General features: G+C 46.9%; 2 protein-coding genes across 2 annotated transcripts; both read left to right on the top strand.

Annotated features, from left to right (window-relative positions):
- Positions 1 to 2,109: 2,109 nt before the first annotated feature.
- On the top strand, positions 2,110 to 12,386 carry LOC116969535 (probable G-protein coupled receptor 83). Its single transcript, XM_033016387.1, has 2 exons — positions 2,110 to 2,745; positions 12,375 to 12,386. Exons 1-2 carry the CDS (start codon positions 2,110 to 2,112, stop codon positions 12,384 to 12,386), a joined length of 648 nt encoding a protein of 215 aa, XP_032872278.1.
- A 6,987-nt stretch (positions 12,387 to 19,373) lies between these two features.
- Positions 19,374 to 20,903, top strand: LOC116969534 (probable G-protein coupled receptor 83). The gene is made up of 2 exons (XM_033016386.1): positions 19,374 to 19,421; positions 20,254 to 20,903. Exons 1-2 carry the CDS (start codon positions 19,374 to 19,376, stop codon positions 20,818 to 20,820), a joined length of 615 nt encoding a protein of 204 aa, XP_032872277.1. The 3' UTR covers positions 20,821 to 20,903.
- Positions 20,904 to 21,662: the final 759 nt, after the last annotated feature.

Genomic DNA, 21,662 nt, shown 5'->3' with positions numbered 1-21,662 from the left:
ATAATCTGCCGGAAATAGCAGGGGACCGGGGGTCAAATGAGATGGAGGAACTGAGTGAAATCCAAGGTTAGCCGGGAAGTGGTGTTAGGTAAATTGAATGGATTAAAGGCCGATAAATCCCAAGGGCCAGATAGGCTGCATCCCAGAGTACTTAAGGAAGTAGCCCCATAAATAGTGGATGCATTAGTGATAATTTTTCAAAACTCTTTTGATTCTGGAGTAGTTCCTGAGGATTGGCGGGTAGCTAATGTAACACCACTTTTTAAAAAGGAAGGGAGAGAGAAAACGGGAATTACAGACCAGTTAGTCTAACGTCGGTAGTGGGGAAACTGCTAGATCAGTTATTAAAGATGGGATAGCAGCACATTTGGAAAGTGGTGAAATCATTGGACAAAGTCAGCATGGATTTATGAAGGTAAATCATGTCTGACGAATCTTATAGAATTTTTCGAGGATGTAACTAGTAGAGTGGATAAGGGAGAACCAGTGGATGTGTTATATCTGGACTTTCAGAAGGCTTTCGACAAGGTCCCACATAAGAGATTAGTATACAAACTTAAAGCACACGGTATTGGGGGTTCAGTATTGATGTGGATAGAGAACTGGTTGGCAGACAGGAAGCAAAGAGTAGGAGTAAACGGGTCCTTTTCACAATGGCAGGCAGTGACTAGTGGGGTACCGCAAGGCTCAGTTCTGGGACCCCAGCTATTTACGATATATATTAATGATTTGGACGAGGGAATTGAATGCAACATCTCCAAGTTTGCGGATGACACGAAGCTGGGGGGCAGTGTTAGCTGTGAGGAGGATGCTAGGAGGCTGCAAGGTGACTTGGATAGGCTGGGTGAGTGGGCAAATGCATGGCAGATGCAGTATAATGTGGATAAATGTGAGGTTATCCACTTTGGTGGCAAAAACAGGAAAGTAGACTATTATCTGAATGGTGGCCGATTAGGAAAGGGGGAGATGCAACGAGACCTGGGTGTCATGGTACACCAGTCATTAAAAGTAGGCATGCAGGTGCAGCAGGCAGTGAAGAAGGCGAATGGTATGTTAGCATTCATAGCAAAAGGATTTGAGTATAGGAGCAGGGAGGTTCTACTGCAGTTGTACAGGGTCTTGGTGAGACCACACCTGGAGTATTGCGTACAGTTTTGGTCTCCTAATCTGAGGAAAGACATTCTTGCCATAGAGGGAGTACAGAGAAGGTTCACCAGACTGATTCCTGGGATGTCAGGACTTTCATATGAAGAAAGACTGGATAGACTCGGCTTGTACTCGCTAGAATTTAGAAGATTGAGGGGGGATCTTATAGAAACTTACAAAATTCTTAAGGGGTTGGACAGGCTAGATGCAGGAAGATTGTTCCCGATGTTGGGGAAGTCCAGAACAAGGGGTCACAGTTTAAGGATAAGGGGGAAATCTTTTAGGACCGAGATGAGGAAAACTTTTTTCACACAGAGAGTGGTGAATCTCTGGAATTCTCTGCCGCAGAAGGTAGTTGAGGCCAGTTCATTGGCTATATTTAAGAGGGAGTTAGATGTGGCCCTTGTGGCTAAAGGGATCAGGGGGTATGGAGAGAAGGCAGGTACAGGATACTGAGTTGGATGATCAGCCATGATCATATTGAATGGCGGTGCAGGCTCGAAGGGCCGAATGGCCTACTCCTGCACCTATTTTCTATGTTTCTATGAAGTATAGAAAAAAGTATACAAATATCTGAATAAATTGTCATTCACCCTTCATTCACCCCTCTAGTTTAATTCACCCCAAAATAATTTTGTTTGCCCTTGGGTGAACCATTCACCGGTTTAAGAAGCACTGGTCGACAGAAAGGTGATCAGAACTGCACACAATGAAGTCAGTTCGAATCCCACAAATGCAGTTGTGGGAATTTTAATTCATCAAGTCTACCCTGCCATTCAATCATGTCTGATCTATCTTTACCTCTCAACCTAATTCTTCTGCCTTCTCCCCATAACCCCTGACACCTGTACTAATCAAGAATATACCTATCTCTGTCTTAAAAATATCAATTGGCCTCAACAGCCTTCTGTGGCAAAGAATTCCACAGATTCACCACCTCACCGTTCTCCACACCCTCAACTCATGAAACCTCAAACACGCTTTCTCCGCTTGTCCCTTCCTTCCAGAGAGAAGATCATCAGGATTCATTACGTCCCCGCTTTTCCAAAGCCTTCAGAAGTCTTCAGAAGATACTTCGACCTGTCAACCTTCATGCTGTTCTACGTCCTGCCGTTGGTGGTGATCACCGTAGTTTCCTCCGCGGTGAGCAAGAAGCCATTGGTGAGGGAAACCATTGGTGCCGTCACAGAAGCCGAGGCCGCTGCTCAACGCCGCGGGAAGAAGAGGACCATCAAGATGATCTTCATCATCATGGCCTTTACCCTCTGTTGGTTCCCCCTCAACGTCTACACCCTCCTGCTCACCGGCCAACGTGTCCAATTCAACAACACCCTCTACTTTGCCTTCCACTGGGTGGCCGTGAGCAGCACATGTTGGAACCCCTTCATCTACTGTTGGATGGACAACAGGTTCCGCTCCAACCTCATGACCCTTATGGCCAAGTGTGGGGGGAGAAGGAGGAGAGGAGGCAAGATCCTGGCGCTCACCGCGGCCAGCGGAGACGGGAGGCAGTCGGGGGTGAGATTGGAGGACAAGCCTGGCCTATCCACGGAGAATTTGAGTTGCTACCTTGGTGGGCGCAGGGGTAACAATGGGGAGGTGAGTACAGTTTAGACTTTACAGATTCCCCGTTGAAACTTGGTATCATGTTCAGCCCAGGTATTATTGGCCAAGGCATCTGTACCTGTGCTGTATTGTTCTATGTTTAGTTTAGTTCACTTCAGTTTAGTTCAGTTTAGTTTAGTTTAGTTCAGTTTTGTTTAGTTTAGAGATATCAACAATCACAATCGACCACCTAAAATTCTTAAAGGTTGGTCAGGCTAAATGCAGGAAAAATGTTCCCCATGTTGATGAGTCCAGATCCAGCGGTTGCAGTTATGAATTTGGGGTAGGCCATTTAGGACTGAGATGAGGAAAAACCGTTTCACCCAGAGTCGTGATATTGTGGAATTCTCTGCCACAGAAGGCAGTGGAGGCCAATTCACTGGATGTCTTTGATGAGAGAGTCAGATTTAGGTCTTAGGGCTTAAATAATCAAGGGATATTGGGGAAATGCGGGAACGGGGTAATGATTTTAGATGATCAGGCATGATCTTATTGAATGGCGGTGCTGGCTGGAAGGGCTGAATGGCCTACTCCTGCACCAATTATCTGTTTCTATGTTTCTACCCGTACAAACTGGTTCTATGTTATCCTACTTTCTCACCCACTCCCTGCGCTCTATGGGGCAATTTACACAGGGCCCATTAACCTGCACACCCGCACGTCTTTGGGATGTGGGAGGAAACCGGAGCACCCAGATAGAACCCACGTGGTCACAGAGGAAACTCCACACACGCATGTACACACATGTACTCACACACACTCGCACACGCACATATATACATACACACACGTGCACACACGCACATGCACGCACACTCACACGCAAATATCTACACACACATTCTGTGGAAGAAAAATTAATATCCTTTTTTATTTAATTTTGATTGGAATTGTACAAGGTAACAAAAGGATGTATTGGAGAAGAGAATTGTAAATCTTTGTCCTGACCAGGTGTAGAAGAGAATCCGTGGGAAACAGCAAAGTAGATTCGATGTACTTACCTCCTGTTTGGGAATATGTTGTAGGGTGGATGGTAATGTAAATATGAAGTAGTTCAGCTGATAACGAAGTTTGTTTACATTCCTGAGGAGTTACAGTGGATCACCCTCACCCCCGACCGCTAGCAGCGTAGATACGTGGTAGTATATGTGAGGCTTATGATCGGCTCGGAAATGGGGATGGTGACTTGGACCACTTGAAAGGTGAGATAGAATAATGTCAAGATTCCCTTGTTTTGTGTTTGATTTGTATTAACCATTTGTTGTTGAATAAGATTAACAAGCGAACTGTATGTTATGACTAATGAAATAATTGGTATCCATGTGGTGATAGAATGTTTTCGTAGAATAGTATTGGCTTGATATAATTGTAAATTGTCCCCTAGTGTGTGTAGGATTGTGCTGGTGTGCGGGTATCGCTGGTCGGTGCAGACTCGGTGGACCAAAGGGTCTTTTTCCGCGCTGTATCTCTAAACTAAACTAAACTAAACTGAACTGAATGAAACTAAAATGAACTAGACTGAACTAAACTAAACTAACCTGAACTAAACTAAATTAAACTAAACTCTACTGATCTGAACTAAACGGAACTGAACTAAATTAAACTGAACTGACCTGAATTCTATACAAAACTAAACTAAACTGAAGATAGACTGGAGTATGCTGAAGTAACCCAGCAGGACAGGCAGCATCTCGAGAGAGAAGGATTGGGTGACATTTCGTGTCGAACTAAACTAAACTGAACTGAACTGAACTAAACTTAAATTGACTTAACTCAACTAAACACACCACGCACCTTGGTGTCATTTGGTGTAGGGTTGACAAGGGGCTCTCTGCTCTCACTTACACCACTCCACCCACCCCGAGACCTCCTCTCCCCTCTCCGTTAGCTGGCAGGTATCACCCCCTACTTCCTTGAAGCCGGCACAGCATTTTCCCGGTGATTGCTGGCATCCACTTCCAGCAAAGTTGCCAGTCAATTAGCTTCACCTCCACCTCCTGTAGCATTGACAGTCGTATCTCTGCGGACATGAGACAGAGACACAGCGTGGAAACGGGTCCTTCAGCCCATTGAGACCACGCCGACAAGCGATCTCCCCGTACACTAGCACTATCTTACACACATCAGGGTTAAAATCTTTATCAAAGTCATTTAACCAACAAAACCTGCACATCTTCTGAGTGTGGGATGAAACCGGAGCACCCGGCAAAATGCCCACTGGGGTCACGGAGACAGCGTGCAAACTCTGTAAAAACAGCACCCCAGGTCAGGATTGAACCCGGGTCTCTGCTGCTGTAAGGTAACAACTCTCTAGCTGCACCACCAATCAGGGGGAACAAGGGTGTGAGTGTGTGTGTGAACATGTTTATGCGGGCAGACAAGGGTATGTGGGTGTAACACAGTACATCTTGGGAGGGATATGGATCAAATGCAGGCAGGTAGAACTAGTGTAGATGGTCCTATCCATGTTCCTGTCCAACTGATTATTAAATGTTGGGATAGCCCCCGGCCTCCTCTAGCAGATTGCTTATATATAAATATATACTCGACCAAGTGCAGACCCATTCCCCCAACACCCTTCCCCCAATGCAACTAAACCCGTTCCTGAATGTAAGATTCCAGCACTCCCCTGCCTCCATCAGCAAAAATTCCAATTGCACTTCCCCTGCCTGCTGCAGCAGTTCCAATTGGCCCTCCCCCTCCTGTTGAAATATTCCATTGAGGTGAAAAGTTCAGTGTTCCTGTCTTGCAACTTTGTATCAAAGTGTGTTGGAAGCTGGGAGGAAGGATTTTACCAGTAAAAATCTTGTTAAAGTTAGCATTTTTAAAGCTTTAATTGAGAATAACATGAAATATAGGATGAAATCTTGTGAACTTGATTATAGAGAGGTCGGTAAAATTGTGAGTTAGAATATGTAAAGATCTTAGCGGTACGGGTTTTGAAGGAGATACAAATATAACACACACACAAGATGAGAGTTTTATAGGTATGTAGATAGATATATCTATATTACTAAAAGTCTGATCTTGACCGCTTTTGGCTCGCTGTGGTGTGATTTCCGAGAGAACACCGCCACCTACGGCCGTCATTTTTGGACACCTCGCTCAGAGCCCCTCTCCGCCTTCCTGGACCAGAGAATTTTTCCCATTGATGAAAAATCAGAGAAATATTAATGTTTAAATATAATTTGCCATTCTCTCAGCTGCCCCTGCTGGAGGGAGGGGGAGGGACTATAAAACCAGGAAGTGGTGTGCCTCACTCAATCTCTGCAAGATGGAGGAAGCCAGAGGGTAGGTCCCTTGCAGTCAGAAACAGGCGAATTGATCATGGGGAACAAAGACATGGCAGACCAATTGAATAACTACTTTGGTTCTCTCTTCACTAAGGAAGACATAAATAATCTGCCGGAAATAGCAGGGGACCGGGGGTCAAATGAGATTGGGGAACTGAGTGAAATCCAGGTTAGCCGGGATGTGGTGTTAGGTAAATTGAATGGATTAAAGGCCGATAAATCCCCATGGCCAGATAGGCTGCATCCCAGAGTACTTAAGGAAGTAGCTGCGGAAATAGTGGATGCATTAGTGATAATTTTTCAAAACTCTTTAGATTCTGGAGTAGTTCCTGAGGATTGGAGGGTAGCTAATGTAACCCCACTTTTTAAGAAGGGAGGGAGAGAGAAAACGGGGAATTACAGACCAGTTAGTCTAACATCAGTAGTGGTAAAACTGCTAGAGTCCGTTATTAAGGATGGGATAGCAGCACATTTGGAAAGTGGTGAAATCATTGGACAAAGTCAGCATGGATTTATGAAAGGTAAATCATGTCTGACGAATCTTATAGAATTTTTCGAGGATGTAACTAGTAGAGTGGATAAGGGAGAACCAGTAGATGTGTTATATCTGGACTTTCTATAGGCTTTCGACAAGGTCCCACATAAGAGATTAGTATGCAAACCTAAAGCACACGGTATTGGGGGTTCGGTATTGATGTGGATAGAGAACTGGCTGGCAGACAGGAAGCAAAGAGTAGGAGTAAACGGTCCTTTTCACAATGGCAGGCAGTGACAAGTAGGGTACCGCAAGGCTCAGTGCTGGGACCCCAGCTATTTACAATACTCGCTAGAATCTAGAAGATTGAGGGGGGATCTTATAGAAACTGATGCAGTATAATGTGGATAAATGTGAGGTTATCCACTTTGGTGGCAAAAAACAGGAAAGCAGACTATTATCTGAATGGTGGCCGGTTAGGAAAAGGGGAGATGCAACGAGACCTGGGTGTCATGGTACACCAGTCATTGAAAGTAGGCATGCAGGTGCAGCAGGCAGTGAAGAAAGCGAATGGTATGTTAGCATTCATAGCAAAACGATTTAAGTATAGGAGCAGGGAGGTTCTACTGCAGTTGTACAGGGTCTTGGTGAGACCTCACTTGGAGCATTACATACAGTTTTGGTCTCCTAATCTGAGGAAAGACATTCTTGCCATAGAGGGAGTACAGAGAAGGTTCACCAGACTGATTCCTGGGATGTCAGGACTTTCATATGAAGAAAGATTGGATAGACTCAGCTTGTACTTGCTAGAATTTAGAAGATTGAGGGGGGATCTTACAGAAACTTACAAAATTCTTAAGGGGTTGGACAGGCTAGATGCAGGAAGATTGTTCCCGATGTTGGGGAAGTCCAGAACAAGGGGTTACAGTTTAAGGATAAGGGGAAAATCTTTTAGGACCGAGATGAGAAAAACATTTTTCCCACAGAGAGTGGTGAATCTCTGGAATTCTCTGCCACAGAAGGTAGTTGAGGCCAGTTCATTGGCTATATTTAAGAGGGAGTTAGATGTGGCCCTTGTGGCTAAAGGGGTCAGGGGGTATGGAAAGAAGGCAGGTACAGGATACTGAGTTGGATGATCAGCCATGATCATATTGAATGGCGGTGCAGGCTCGAAGGGCCGAATGGCCTACTGCTGCACCTATTATCTATGTTTCTATGTTTTTATGTCTCTCTGAGCTCTGAATAACACTGAACACATGTCTACTAAACTGTGAGTGCCCTTAATGTGGTTTGAAAATGAAAATATGGTTGGTTTGAAGTAAAAAGGCACTGCCTGCAAATGGTTGCCTGGGGGGTTTGGTTTGAAGTGAAAAGGCATTGCCTGCAAATGGTTGTTTGGGAGGATGGGGTTGAAGTGAAAAGGCACTGCCTGCAAATGGTTGTTTGGGGGGTTTGGGTTGAAGTGAAAAGGCACTGCCTGCAAATGGTTGTTTGTCTAAACTTGACAACTTCCTGTTTGCACTAGATTGATTTTAGATGAAATGCTACCACTTACGGCTGTGATTTTTGGCCATCTTATTCAGTCCCCCTCCGCTCATGAGGTGCAGAGGATTCTTCCCATCAATGAAAAACAAAAGTGTTATTAGTGTTTAAAAATTGTTGAGAATCTCTCTCCTCTCAATCACGCCATGAAGGCCACATCTTTTCCGGTGGGAGGGGGAGGTATTATAAAACCCAGAAGTGTGGGTGTGGCTCAGTCTCTGCATGATGGGGGAGGGAGAGGTTACGACTCTGTCTGAGCTGTGAATCAACTGAACACACTGAATGTCTACTGAACTGTGAGTGTGGTGTTTTGTGTGGTTTTATGGTGGTTTTTATGGTGGTTTCACCCTGCTTGAAATAGTATGAAACTGCATTTGAATGTGGTGGCCTTGCACCCTGCATGAGGTGGTATGAAACTGCATTTGAATGTGGTGTCGTTGCACCTTGCTTGAAGTGGTATGAAATTGCACTTGAATTTGGTGGCCTTGCACTCGGCTTGAAGTGGTTGAAAACTGCACTTGAATTAGGTGGCCTTGCACCCTGCTTGAAGTGGTAGGAAACTGAACCCGAATATGGTGGCCTTGCACCCTGCTTGAAGTGGTAGGAAAATGGATTTGAATTTGGTGGCCTTGCACTCTGTTTGAAATGGAATTTCAAGGAATAGCCGTGAGTCAACTGCCAGCCCACTAGCCGCGAGTGAGCTGCCAGCACATCAGGCTTGAGGGACTGAGCTGCTACCCCAAGAATCCATTTGGCCCACAATATCCATACTAGCCCTCTGGAGACCAGTAGTCCCTGCAGCCAACAACACCCATACTAGCGCTCCAGAAAGCCCCCCCCCTCCCCACTGGCCACCAATATTGGAATTGGTGGAGAGGTGGAATATTGCGTCCCGTGTGAACATGAGACCGAACGGGTCCCACTTAGTCTAGTCATATATTAAAACTCTGATCTTGTACGTGTTTATATGTGTGTGTGTGGATATGTCTTCACAAAAACACTTCGTGGTAACAATAACATTTTACATATACAGGTCGACATTTTTCCCATCGAGGCCGAGCACCTAAACTGACGATTTTATGCTTTATTTCTCGACTTATTACTGATTAAAGTTTTAAAATGTCAAAAGACTTTAAATTTATAACGACCAGTTTACACTGATGACGTCACAATAGCTCGGCTCGCAGCCCATCTCACATACAGAATCTTCCACACGCTTTGAGTGAAGTCACCCCCCTGACCCCACCCCCCGGCTTATTCACACCCCCCCCCCACAGTTTATTAACACTCACCCCCCTGGTTTATTTACACCCCCCCAATTTATTTACACTCACTGCGCCCGGTTTATTTACACTCCCCCCCCCAGCTTATTTACACTCACTCCTCCCTGCTTATTTACACTCCCCCAAGTTTATTTACACTCCCACCCACCCGGGTTATTCACACTCCCCCCCCACCAGGTTATTCACACTGTCCTCCCATGGTTATTCACACCCCACACCCTCCCCCCTGCCAACTGCCTCTCTACCCCTTCACCATCCCTGTCTACCTCCTCCCCCTCCCTCTCTTCCCCTCTCTACCACCTTCCTCTCTTCCATCCCCATCCCTCACTAACCCTTCCCTCTCTATCCCCTCCCTCTCTACCTCCTCCCCCTACTTCTCTAACCCCCTCGACCCCCCCATGGAAGTGGAATTCCATATACAAACTCCTCAGACCCCCTCTCCCAGACCCTTGGATGAGATCCCAGGCTGTGACCTACTCTACAGGGATCTGTTATTCTATATATATCCCCCAGGGCCCTAGATGTGATCCCAGGCACTAAATGAGTCATACAGCCAAAAGAGTGATAGAATGATACAGCATGGAAACAGGCCCTTCGGCCCTACTTGACCACATCGACCAACACGTCCCAGCTACTGCCCGTGTTTGGGCCATATGCCACCAACCCCATCCTATCCATGTACTTGTCAAACTGTTTCTTAAACGTTGTGATAGTCCCTACTCTGGGCAGGAATGTGTGCCTCTGTGACACTGGGACATTCCCCTGACGGCTGCACTATGGACCTGGATAATCACCGTTTTTGGTCACCCACCAGCCGATGATGTAGCAGGTATCCTGTATGTAGGAGTGATCGTCCGTCTCTGCCAGAGGCGTCAACACGGTCTCCAGGTTGGCGCTGAAACTGACGCGTGACTTGATCTGGAATCAATAGACAATAGGTGCAGGAGTAGGCCATTCGGCCCTTCGAGCCAGCACCGCCATTCAATGTGATCATGGCTGATCATCCACAATCAGTACCCCGTTCCTGCCTTCAGCCCATATCCCCTGACTCCGCTATCTTTAAGAGCCCTATCTAGCTCTCTCTTGAAAGTGTCCAGAGAACCGGCCTCCAGAACGAGGCAGAGAATTCCACAGACTCACAACTGAAAAAGTGTTTCCTCATCTCCGTTCTAAATGGCTTACCCCTTATTCTTAAACTGTGGACCCTGGTTCCGGACTCTCCCAACATCGGGAACATGTTTACAATACAATACAATACAATACAATACAATTTATTGTCATTTGAGCCTCAGTGAGGCTCAAACGAAATTCCGTTTCCACAGCCATACAAACAAAGACAATTCCTAGACATACACACAATTTAGTTCACACAAACATCCATCACAGTGAACCTACTGTGATGGAAGGCAAAGTCTTTTCTCTCCCCTGTTCTCCATGTCTCTCCCGATGTCCAAGCCCCAGGCGGGCGATGCTAAGTCCCACGGCCATTTTCGGTCGTGCCGGGCGATTTACGGCCCCGCTCCGGGTCCAAATGTCACAAAGTTGGAGTCCCCGGCGGGCGCTGTAATGTCCCACGGCCATGAAGCCGTGCCGGGCGATGTACTTCCCCGCTCCGGGTCGTTCCAACCCCGCGACACGGGCTGGAGAAGTCGCGTTGCGGGAGCTCCGGGAAGCGGTCTCTCCCCCCGGACCCGCGAGCTCCCGATGTCCCAGTCCACCGGAACTGCGGCTGCGTTGCTGGAGCCTCCGAGCCCCAGGAGTCGAGTCGCAGCAGCGAGTCACCACCGCTCTCCACGCACCGAGGCCGGCCAGCCCCACGATGGTGAGTAGTCCGCAGCTCCGCAGTCTCCCGAGCCCCCGGGTCGTTCAGGTTGGAGGCCGCTCCACGGTGCTAGGCCCCAACGACAACGGAGACCCGACAGGGAAAAGGTCGGGTCTCCCGGACAGGGAAGAGATTTCAAACAGTTTCCCCCTCCCCCCCCCACATATACACATTTAAAACCAGTATTAAAAAACACCAACACTACATTTAACTAGACAAAAAATAAAAAAAAGACAGACAGGCTGTAGGGGCCGCTGCAACGGGTGAGTCGCGCCGCCTGGCTAGCAGTTTCCTTCCTCTAATGCGTCAAAACCCTTAATAATCTTATATGTTTCAATACGAACACCTCTCATCCTTCTAAATTCCAGATTATACAAGCCCAACCGCTCCATTCTCTCAGCATATGCCAGTCCCGCCATCTCGGGAATGAACCTTGTGAACCTACGCTGCACTCCCTCAATAACAAGTCCTGGAAGGTGGTGGTGTTGAAGCCCGGGTGGCTCCGTATCTTGGACACTCTGTCTTTGTGCTTGAGGTTGTTGGTCCCCAACTCCAACGAGAGGCTGTTTGTGCTGTTCGGGTGGGGGGGGGGGGGGTGAAAACACAGACACACACTCGCACGCACACGCAAACAAATGCCTGCACACTCGCGCACACACTCATGCACACTCACACAAGCACGTGTGCACACTTGCAATAAATTACACACACGCGCGCACACACACACACACACGGGCACACATGCACTCAAACGCAAACACATGCACATACAATCACATGCTTATGCACACACGCACATGTCCGTGCACACACTCACACACATGCACACTCGCACTCAATCACATACACACATATGCACGCACACTCAAATGAGCGTACACACACATGCACACTCGCACTCACTCAGACACATATGCACGCACACACTCTCACACACACACACACACTCTCTCACACACACACACACACACACACACAGAGCCCTGGGAGGTTGGCACGGTGGCACAGCGGTTGAGTTGCTGCCTCAGAGCCAGAGACGCGGGTTTGATCCTGACTCTGGGTGCTGTCTGTATGCGCTTGGGCAGCTTACAACACAGTGGTAGAATTTTCATTCCTCTAACTTAAAGTAAACCTTTCATCCCCATCTCTCCATCCCTCCCCCACACATGTCGTACCAGTGAAATCATGAATTGCCTTTCTGTTGACAGGTTAGCACGTAACAAAAGCTTTTCCCTGTACCACAGTACACATGAAAAATGAACTAAACTGTAACTGAAGTCATCTTGTTGAGTCTCGTTGTTGGTAACTCATTTTCACTTAGGGCATAGCTGACAATGGCCTGTTGATCTGTGGTTTCTGCCGTCACAGAGGGACCTCTCCCCGTCGTGGAAGCACAAACCCTGTAGGCAGCTCCAGTCTACAGGTCGCTCGGAAATAGTTATGTCTTAAAAATGGATAAATATTGCCAAATGCGGCATAATTGAATCTCTTTGCGTGTGTGTATTATGTGCAGCATTACTGTGTGTGTTTGTGTGTGTATGTATGTGTGTGTGTGTGTGTGTGTGTATGTGTGTGTATGTGTCTGTGCGTGTTTGTGTGTGTATGTGTTAGTATGTGAGTGTGTGTGACTGTGCGGGTAAGTGTCTGAAATATGTGTCGTATGTATATGTGTGTGTGTGTGTGTATTTGTGTGTGTGTGTATGTGTCTGTGCGTGTGTGTGTATGTGTCTGTGTGTGTGTGTGTGTGTGTGTCTGTGTGTGTGTCTATGCGTGTGTGTGTGTATGTGTGTGTGTGTGTCTGTGCGTGTGTGTGTGTGTCTGTATGTGTGTATGTGTGTGTGTGTCTGTGCGTGTGTGTGTGTGTCTGTGCGTGTGTGTGTGTGTGTATGTGTGTGTGTGTGTGTGTCTGTGCGTGTGTGTGTGTGTGTGTGTGTGTGTGTGTGTGTGTGTGTGTGTGTGTGTGTGTGTGTGTGTGTGTGTGTGTGTGTGTGTGTGTGTGTGTGTGTGTGTGTGTGTGTGTGTGTGTGTGTGTGTGTGTGTGTGTGTGTATGTGTGTGTGTGTGTGTGTGACTGTGCGGGTAAGTGTCTGAAATATGTGTTGTATGTGTATGTGTGTATGTAATGTATGTAGTTCTTCAGACTGAGAGTCAGGGGAGAAGGAAACGAGAGATATAGACGGTGATGTAGAGAGATATTAAACAAATGAATGAAAGATATGCAAAAGAGTAACGATGATGAAGGAAACCGGCCATTGTTAGCTGTTCGCTGGGGGAGGGTGAGAACGAGAAGCTGGTGCGACGTGGGTGGGGGAGGGATGGAGAGAGTGGGAATGCAGATGTTACTTCAAGTTAGAGAAATCAATATTCATACCATTGTGTTGTAAGCTGCCCAAGCGAAATATGAGAAGCTGTTCCTGCAATTTGAATTTAGCCTCACTCTGACAATGGAGGAGGCCTAGGACAGAAAGGTCAGTGTGGGAATGGGAAGGGGAATTAAAGTGTTTGGCAACCGGGACACCCAGGCAGGTCCAGGCAGACTTTATTGGTAATTTTTTTTTGTTAGTGTAGAAAAGGGTCCCTCAGCCCAACGGGTCATAAGTGATATCACCACCGGGTGGCGTCCGTAATGGCCACCTCGCCAACAGTCTGTCTCATCCCTTCTCTGTTTTAATTTTTTAAATAAATGTTTCATGGTATGTTTTATGTGGGGGGGGGGGGAGGGATCGGGTGAAACTTTTTTCAGCCACTTACCTCGATGGAAATGCGATGTTTTACCGTGTTGCATCTCCGTCCCCCCTACAACGTGTAGTGTTGTGGCCTTTCCTGGGGACCGGTCCGGAACTTCAAGCCGCGGGCGCGGCGCGGACTTACCATTTCCATCATCCCAACGTGAGGGCTTGAAGATCGGATCGTCGGCAGCGGCGAACTGCGGAGGGTTCAAAGGCCCTGACCACCAGGGGTGAACAAAGGAGGAAGATGACTGAACTTTATTGCCTTCCATCACAGTGAGGAATGTTGATTTCATTGTGGTGGATGTTTATGTTAAATTGTATTTTATGTGGCTGTGTGTATCGTTGCTTTTCACTTAGTATGGCTGCATGGCAACTCAAGTTTCACTGGACCTTAATTGGTTAAGTGACAATAAACGCAAACTTGAACTTGAATTTGAGCAGAATTAGGCCTTTCGGCTCACTGTCTACTCTGCCATTCAATCGTGGCTGATCTATCTCTCCCTCCTAATCCCCTTCTCCTGCCTTCTCCCCAAACCCGACATCCGTACCAATCAGGAATCTATCAATCTCTGCCTTACAAATATCCATTGATTTAGCCTCCACTGTGGCAAAGAATTCCACAGATTCACCACCCGCACCGACCAGCGATCGATTGCTCTACCCGAGCCGGCTGCCTGCCCCTTTTCCGGGGTTACGTCCATGCCCAGGTGAGGTTAGAAAGGGCACCCTGAGGGAGTTCCGGGACCGCTGGGCTCCGCAGGGTGTTGAAGGTATCCTCAATGAGGATTGTAACATAGTTGTATAGTAGTTTATTATGGATATATGTTTGTATTGTATTATGGTGGTGGGTTCCGGCATGTTTTATTGTAGTGTAAATATTATTTTTTAATAATTGAATACATTTTTGAATTAAAATAAAATCAAAAAAAAAAAAAAAACCAGCGATCGATTGCTGGACTTTACCTTGCACTAAATGTTATTCACATTATTCCCTTTATCATGTATCTGTGAACTGTGGATGGGCCAATTGTAATCATGGTCACAGTTTAAGGATAAGGGGGAAATCTTTTAGGACAGAGATGAGGAAAACATTTTTTACACAGAGAGGGGTGAATCTCTGGAATTTTCTGCCACAGAAGGTAGTTGAGGCCAGTTCATTGGCTATATTTAAGAGGGAGTTAGATGTGGCCCTTGTGGCTAAAGGGATCAGGGGGTATGGAGAGAAGGCAGGTACAGGATACTGAGTTGGGTGATCAGCCATGATCATATTGAATGGCGGTGCAGGCTCGAAGGGCCGAATGGCCTACTCCTGCACCTATTTTCTATGTTTCTATGTATTCTCTTTCCACTGACTGGTTAGCACACGACAAAAGCTTTTCTCTGTACCTTGGTACATTTGACAATAAACAAAACTAAACTATTGGCGCAACCATTGGCAGCACGGTGGCGCTGCGGTAGATTTGTTACCTTGAGCTCCATGATCCTGACCATGGGTGCTGTCTGATGGAGTTTGTACGTTCTTCCCGTGACCTGCGTGGGTTTTCTCCGGGTGCCCCGGGTTCCTCCGTTAATTGGCTTTTGTAAAATTGTGTGTAGGACATTGCTAGTGTACGGGGTGATGTACAGTTGCTACTACCAGAGTATAGGATATTGCTAGTGTACGGGGTGATGTACAGTTCGCATGGACATTGAGGGTTGAAGGCCCTGTGTCCACACTGTATCTATAAATTCTAAAGTCTACTCCCACAGCCTCTGTTCAGTGAACGTTTGTAACTTTCTCGGCACCAGAAACGTGGCGACACTTGTGCACTGCCCAGGTGAGGTCTGCTGTATGATTCAGTTCAGTCCGTTCAGTTCAGTTTACTTTATTTTCATGTCACGTGTACAGTGAAGATATTTAGTTTTTACCAGGATATATGCAAAACAAAGCATTTCACTGTACCACGGTACAAGTGTGTGCGTGTGTGTGTGCGTGTGTGCCTGCGTGCGATCATGGTGATTTAGAGACACAGAGTCTCTTGGCCAGAGAAGGTAAATCGAGGACCAGAGGACACAGATTTAAGGAGAAGGGGAAAAGGTTTAATCGGAGCCTGAGGGGTAACTTTTTCACACTAAGGATGGTGGGTGTATGGAACAAGCTGCCAGAGGAGCTAATAGATGCAGGGACTATCCCAACATTTAAGAAACAGTTAGACAGGTGATAACAGCTGGGAGGAGACTGTCTCTGAATCTGGCATTTCCCTATGTTCAAGTTCAATTATCTCTGCTTGTCCCCCGCCCCCCACCTCCCCTCCCCAGAATAACTGCAGGGAAATGGCTTCTGTTTGTTCCATTTGTCGAGGGCACATTAACACCAGTCTCTGGGCATCATCTTTCTGCCTTGCCATTATAATCTTTCAAGAGACAGGGACAGTAATGCATGCAATCAGGAACCAGCCACTGCTCCCTATAAGAGCAAAGTGCCTCACCTTGTAATCAGAATTATCTCTTGAATATCGCTTGAGTAAAAGATACAGAATGGAAACAGACCCTTCGATTCACCGAGCCCACGCCGACCATTGATCACCCGTTCACACCAGTTCTGTGTTATCCCACTTTCCCACCCACTCCCTACACACTAGGGGGCAATTTACAGAGGGATGATCAGCCTACAAAGCCGCACGTCTTTGGGTTGCGGAAGGAAACGGGGCACCCGGAGCAAACCCATGTGATCAGAGGAAGAATGTGTAAACTCCACTCACACACGGTGTACAGTTTAGTTTAATGTCACGTTACCAAGGTACAGTGCAAAGTTTTGTTGCGTGCTATCCATTCAGAACAAAGACAATACATGATTGGCCAATTTAAAAATATATATATATTTGTTTGTGGGCTGTTGATGTTGGGGGAAAAGACAGGCAATTACTGTTCACCCCTAAAATGCCTGCATTAAATGTCATTTCTGGAGTCACTTACCGGCAAAACAGGTTCAGGATAATTTCCTTCCCTCAAGGATATTAGTGAGCAGATGGATAGTTACGTAGAAACGAAGACCTACCAATTGCCACCACATAATGTGGCAGCATATACTTCACGGACCAGAGAGATACAGCATGCAAACAGACCCTTCAGCCCATCTTGTCATTCTTTTTAATCTCTGCACATTCCTATCAACTCCCCGCTGAATTCTAAAACTCACCACACACTAGGGGGCAATTTACACTGGGCTAATTAACATACAAACCCGCACGTCTTTGGGATGTTAGTTTAGTTTAGCCGCACAAATGAAGTTTAGCCGCACCGATCCCCGCAAATTAACACTACCCTACACACACACGAGGGAAAATTTTACATTTATATTTTATTTACCAAAGCCAATGAATCTACAAACCTGTAAGTTTTTGTAGTTGAAGAAACTGGAGCACCTGCAGGAAACCCGCACGGTCACAGATTGAACCCGGGTCTCCGGCGTGATGAGGCAGCAGTTCTACCCGCTGCGCCACAGTGCCGCACAGAATCTCTCCGTTCTGTTATGCCTGATATATGTTTTACCACATTTATTTGTTTGTGGGGTGTGGCTGTTAGGGGAAAGACAGGTAATTACTGTTCATCCCTAGATATGCCTGCTTTAAATGTCATTTCTGGAGTCACCTGGCAAAATAGGTTCAGGAAAATCTCCTTCTCTCAAGGATATTAGTGAGCAGGTGGATAGTTACGTTCAGTAGAAACAAAGAACTGCAAGTGCTGCTTTATACCAAAGATAGACACAAAGTGTTAGAGTAACTCAGCAGGTCAGGCTGAAAAAGGATGGGTGACGTTTCCGGTCAGACCCAATCTTCAGAATATGAAAAAATATATATTTAATCTAATCGTTAGTATTAAGACAGTTTTTTTTTTAAATGACAATTATTTAATTACTTGAATTTAAGTCCTCCATCTGTTGGGTTGAGATTTGAACTCATGGCATTGATTTAATCCTCTAAAACTCTGGCTTCCAATCCAGTAACTTATAGAAACATAGAAACATAGAACTTAGGTGCAGGAGCAGGCCATTCGGCCCTTCGAGCCTGCACCGCCATTCAATATGATCATGGCTGATCATCCAACTCAGTATCCCGTACCTGCCTTCTCTCCATACCCCCTGATCCCTTTAGCAACAAGGGCCACATCTAACTCCCTCTTAAATATAGCCAATGAACTGGCCTCAACTACCCTCTGCGGCAGAGAGTTCCAGAGATTCACCACTATCTTTGTGAAAAATGTTTTTCTCATCTCGGTTTTAAAGGATTTCCCCCTTATCCTTAAGCTGTGACCCCTTGTCCTGGACTTCCCCAACATCGGAAACAATCTTCCTGCATCTAGCCTGTCCAACCCCTTAAGAATTTTGTAAGTTTCTATAAGATCCCCTCTCAATCTCCTAAATTCTAGAGAGTATAAACCAAGTCTATCCAGTCTTTCTTCATAAGACAGTCCTGACATCCCAGGAATCAGTCTGGTGAACCTTCTCTGCACTCCCTCTATGGCAATAATGTCCTTCCTCAGATTTGGAGACCAAAACTGTACGCAATACTCCAGGTGTGGTCTCACCAAGACCCTGTACAACTGCAGTAGAACCTCCCTGCTCCGAGACTCAAATCCTTTTGCTATGAATGCTAACATACGATTCGCTTTCTTCACTGCCTGCGTTGCACCTGCATGCCTACTTTCAATGACTGGTGTACCAGGACACCAAGGTCTCGTTACATCTCCCCTTTTCCTAATCCAGTAATTTATCTGGAAGGAGACAATGAGTGAGTGAGTGTGTGAGTGAGTGAGTGTGAGTGTGAGTGAGTGTGTGAGTGAGCGAGTGGGTGAGTGAGTGAGTGAGTGTGTGAGTGAGTGGGTGAGTGAGTGAGTGTGAGTGAGTGAGTGAGTGAGTGGGTGGGTGGATGGATGGGTGGGTGGGTGGGTGGGTGGGTGAGTGAGTGAGTGAGTGAGTGAGTGAGTGAGTGAGTGAGTGAGTGAGTGAGTGAGTGAGTGAGTGAGTGTGAGTGTGTGAGTGAGTGAGTGAGTGAGTGAGTGAGTGAGTGAGTGAGTGAGTGAGTGAGTGAGTGGGTGAGTGAGTGAGTGAGTGAGTGAGTGAGTGAGTGAGTGAGTGAGTGAGATGAGTGTGTGTGAGTGAGTGAGTGAGTGAGTGAGTGAGTGAGTGGTGAGTGAGTGAGGAGTGGGAGTGAGTGAGTGGGTGAGTGAGTGAGTGAGTGAGTGAGTGAGTGAGTGAGTGAGTGAGTGAGTGAGTGAGTGAGTGAGTGAGTGAGTGAGTGAGTGAGTGAGTGAGTGAGTGAGTGAGGGAGTGAGGGAGTGAGGGAGTGAGCGGGTGAGCGGGTGAGCGGGCGAGCGGGCGAGCGAGCGAGCGAGTGAGTGAGTGAGTGAGTGAGTGAGTGAGTGAGTGAGTGAGTGAGTGAGTGAGTGAGTGAGTGAGTGAGTGAGTGAGTGAGTGAGTGAGCGAGCGAACGGAAGAATGACCAATGTGCGTGTCATTCTTGATGTTGTTGCTGACCTTGCCGAGGCAACGTGAGATATAAATGGAGCCAATAGAAGGGAGGTTGCTTTGTGTGATGGTCTAGGCTGTGTCCACCATTTGCTGCAATCTATTGCGGTCTTGGGTGGAGCTGTTCCTGAACCAAGCTGTGATGCATCCTGATAAAATGCTGCATCTGTAGAAGTTGGTGTGAGTTATACGGACATGCCAAACATCTTAAGACTTCTAAGGAACTAGAGGCATTGGTGTGCTTTCTTGGTCATTGCTTCAATATGGGTGGGCCAGGAGAAGTTGTTGGTGATATTGACCCATCTTTCTTCTCTCGACAGCGTGCCCATGACTGACCGATCACAGGGCAGGTGTTCAAAGTAAGGAGCCGAGGCAGGTAGAACACAATGCGCTGGAGTAACTCAATGAGTCAGGCAACATCTCCGGATGGCCTGGGTAGGTGATGTTGTGGGTTGAGACCCTTCAGTCAAGGTAGGTGTGGATATTCAGCCCCTTTAACCCTGCACCATTCATTAAACACGAGGCCATTATTCCCACTCCTCTGACTATGCCATGAGTAGCTGAGTAATCCTGGCCCGTTGACAACACCTTACAGTCAATATCTTCCTGATTATTGATACCCTCTTATGTACAGCAAGTTCATAAGTTCTAGGAGAAGAATTAGACCATTTGACCCATCAAGTCTACTCTGCCATTCAATCATGGCTGATCTATCCTTCCCTCTCAACCCCATACTCATACCTTCTCCCCATAACCCTTACACTGGTATTCATCAAGAATCGATCTACCACTGCCTTAAAACTATTCATTGATATAGACTCCACAGCCTTCGCTCTCTATTTATCCGAAGCCTTCCAAAGTATTCAGGAGGAACTTGGACCTGTCAACCCATGTGCTGCTCTACCTCCTGTTGTTGGCGGTGATCACTGTAGCCACCGCCGCGGTGAGCAAGATGCTACGGCTGAGGAAAACCATCGGTGCCATCACAGTGACCCAGGCCGCCACTCAACGCCGCAGGAAGATGAGGACCATCAAGATGATCGTGCTGCTGGTGGTGACCTTTGCCCTCTGTTGGTTTCCCCTCAACGTCTACACCGTCGTGCTCTCCGGCCAACGTGTCCAATTCAACAACACCCTCTACTTTGCCTTCCACTGGGTGGCCGTGAGCAGCACCTGTTGGAACCCCTTCATCTACTGTTGGATGGACAACAGGTTCCGCTCCGACCTCATGACCCTTCTGGCCAAGTGCGGGGGGAGAAGGAGGAGAGGAGGCAAGATCCTGGCGCTCACCGTGGCCAGCGGAGATGGGAGGCAGTCGGGGGTGAGATTGGAGGACAAGCCTGGCCTATCCACGGAGAATAGGAGTTCCTACCTTGATGGGCGCAGGGGTAACAATGGGGAGGTGAGTACAGTTTAGAATTTACAGATACAGCGTGGAAACTTGGTATCATATTCTGCCCAGGTATTATTGGCCAAGGCATCTGGTGTAACTGCTGGAGTAACTCAGCAAACTACCTGATCTCCCGGTTCCTCAGCACTTTAACTCCTCCTCCCATTCCCAATCTGACCTTTCTGCCCTGGGCCTCCTCCATTGTCAGAGTGAGGCCCAGCGCAAATTGGAGGAAGAGCACCTCATAATTCGCTTGGGTAGCTTAAACCCCAGCAGTATGAATAATGACTTATCTAACTTCAAATAGCCCTTGCTTTCCCTCTCTCTCTATCCCCCTTCTCCTTCCCAGTTCTCCCACCATTCTTACTGTCTCCGATTACATTCCATCTTTCCCACCCACTCCCCTGGCATCAGTCCCGAAACGTCACCCATTCCTTCTCTCCAGAGATGCTGCCTGTCCTGCTGAGTTACTTCAACGTTTCCTACGTGTCTGTTGTGTTGGTGTGTGTGTGTGTGTTGCGTGTTGTGATATGTTGTGATATGTTGTGGTGTGTTATGTTATTTGTTGCGTTGCGTTGCGTGTTGCGTTGTGTTGTGTTGTGATCAGCTCAGTTCAGTTCCAATTTTAGTTTAGAGGCACAGTGCCGACCAGCGATCACCCCATACACTACTACTATCCTACACACTGGGGACAATTTTACAATTTTTACAGAAACCAATTAACCCACTAATGCGCACTTCTTTTGAATGTAATTTAGTTTAGTTTAGAGATACAGTGCAGAAAGTGGCCCTGTGGTCCACCGTGTTCATGCTGACCAGCGATGCCCACACACTTACACTATCCCACCAACACGAGGAACAATTTACAA

This window comes from Amblyraja radiata, unplaced genomic scaffold (assembly GCF_010909765.2).
Source record: "Amblyraja radiata isolate CabotCenter1 unplaced genomic scaffold, sAmbRad1.1.pri S70, whole genome shotgun sequence".
In the NCBI taxonomy this organism is placed as follows: domain Eukaryota; kingdom Metazoa; phylum Chordata; class Chondrichthyes; order Rajiformes; family Rajidae; genus Amblyraja; species Amblyraja radiata.
The sequence above is the reverse complement of the archived record's forward strand: the minus strand, read 5'-3'. Positions and strand labels throughout refer to the sequence as shown.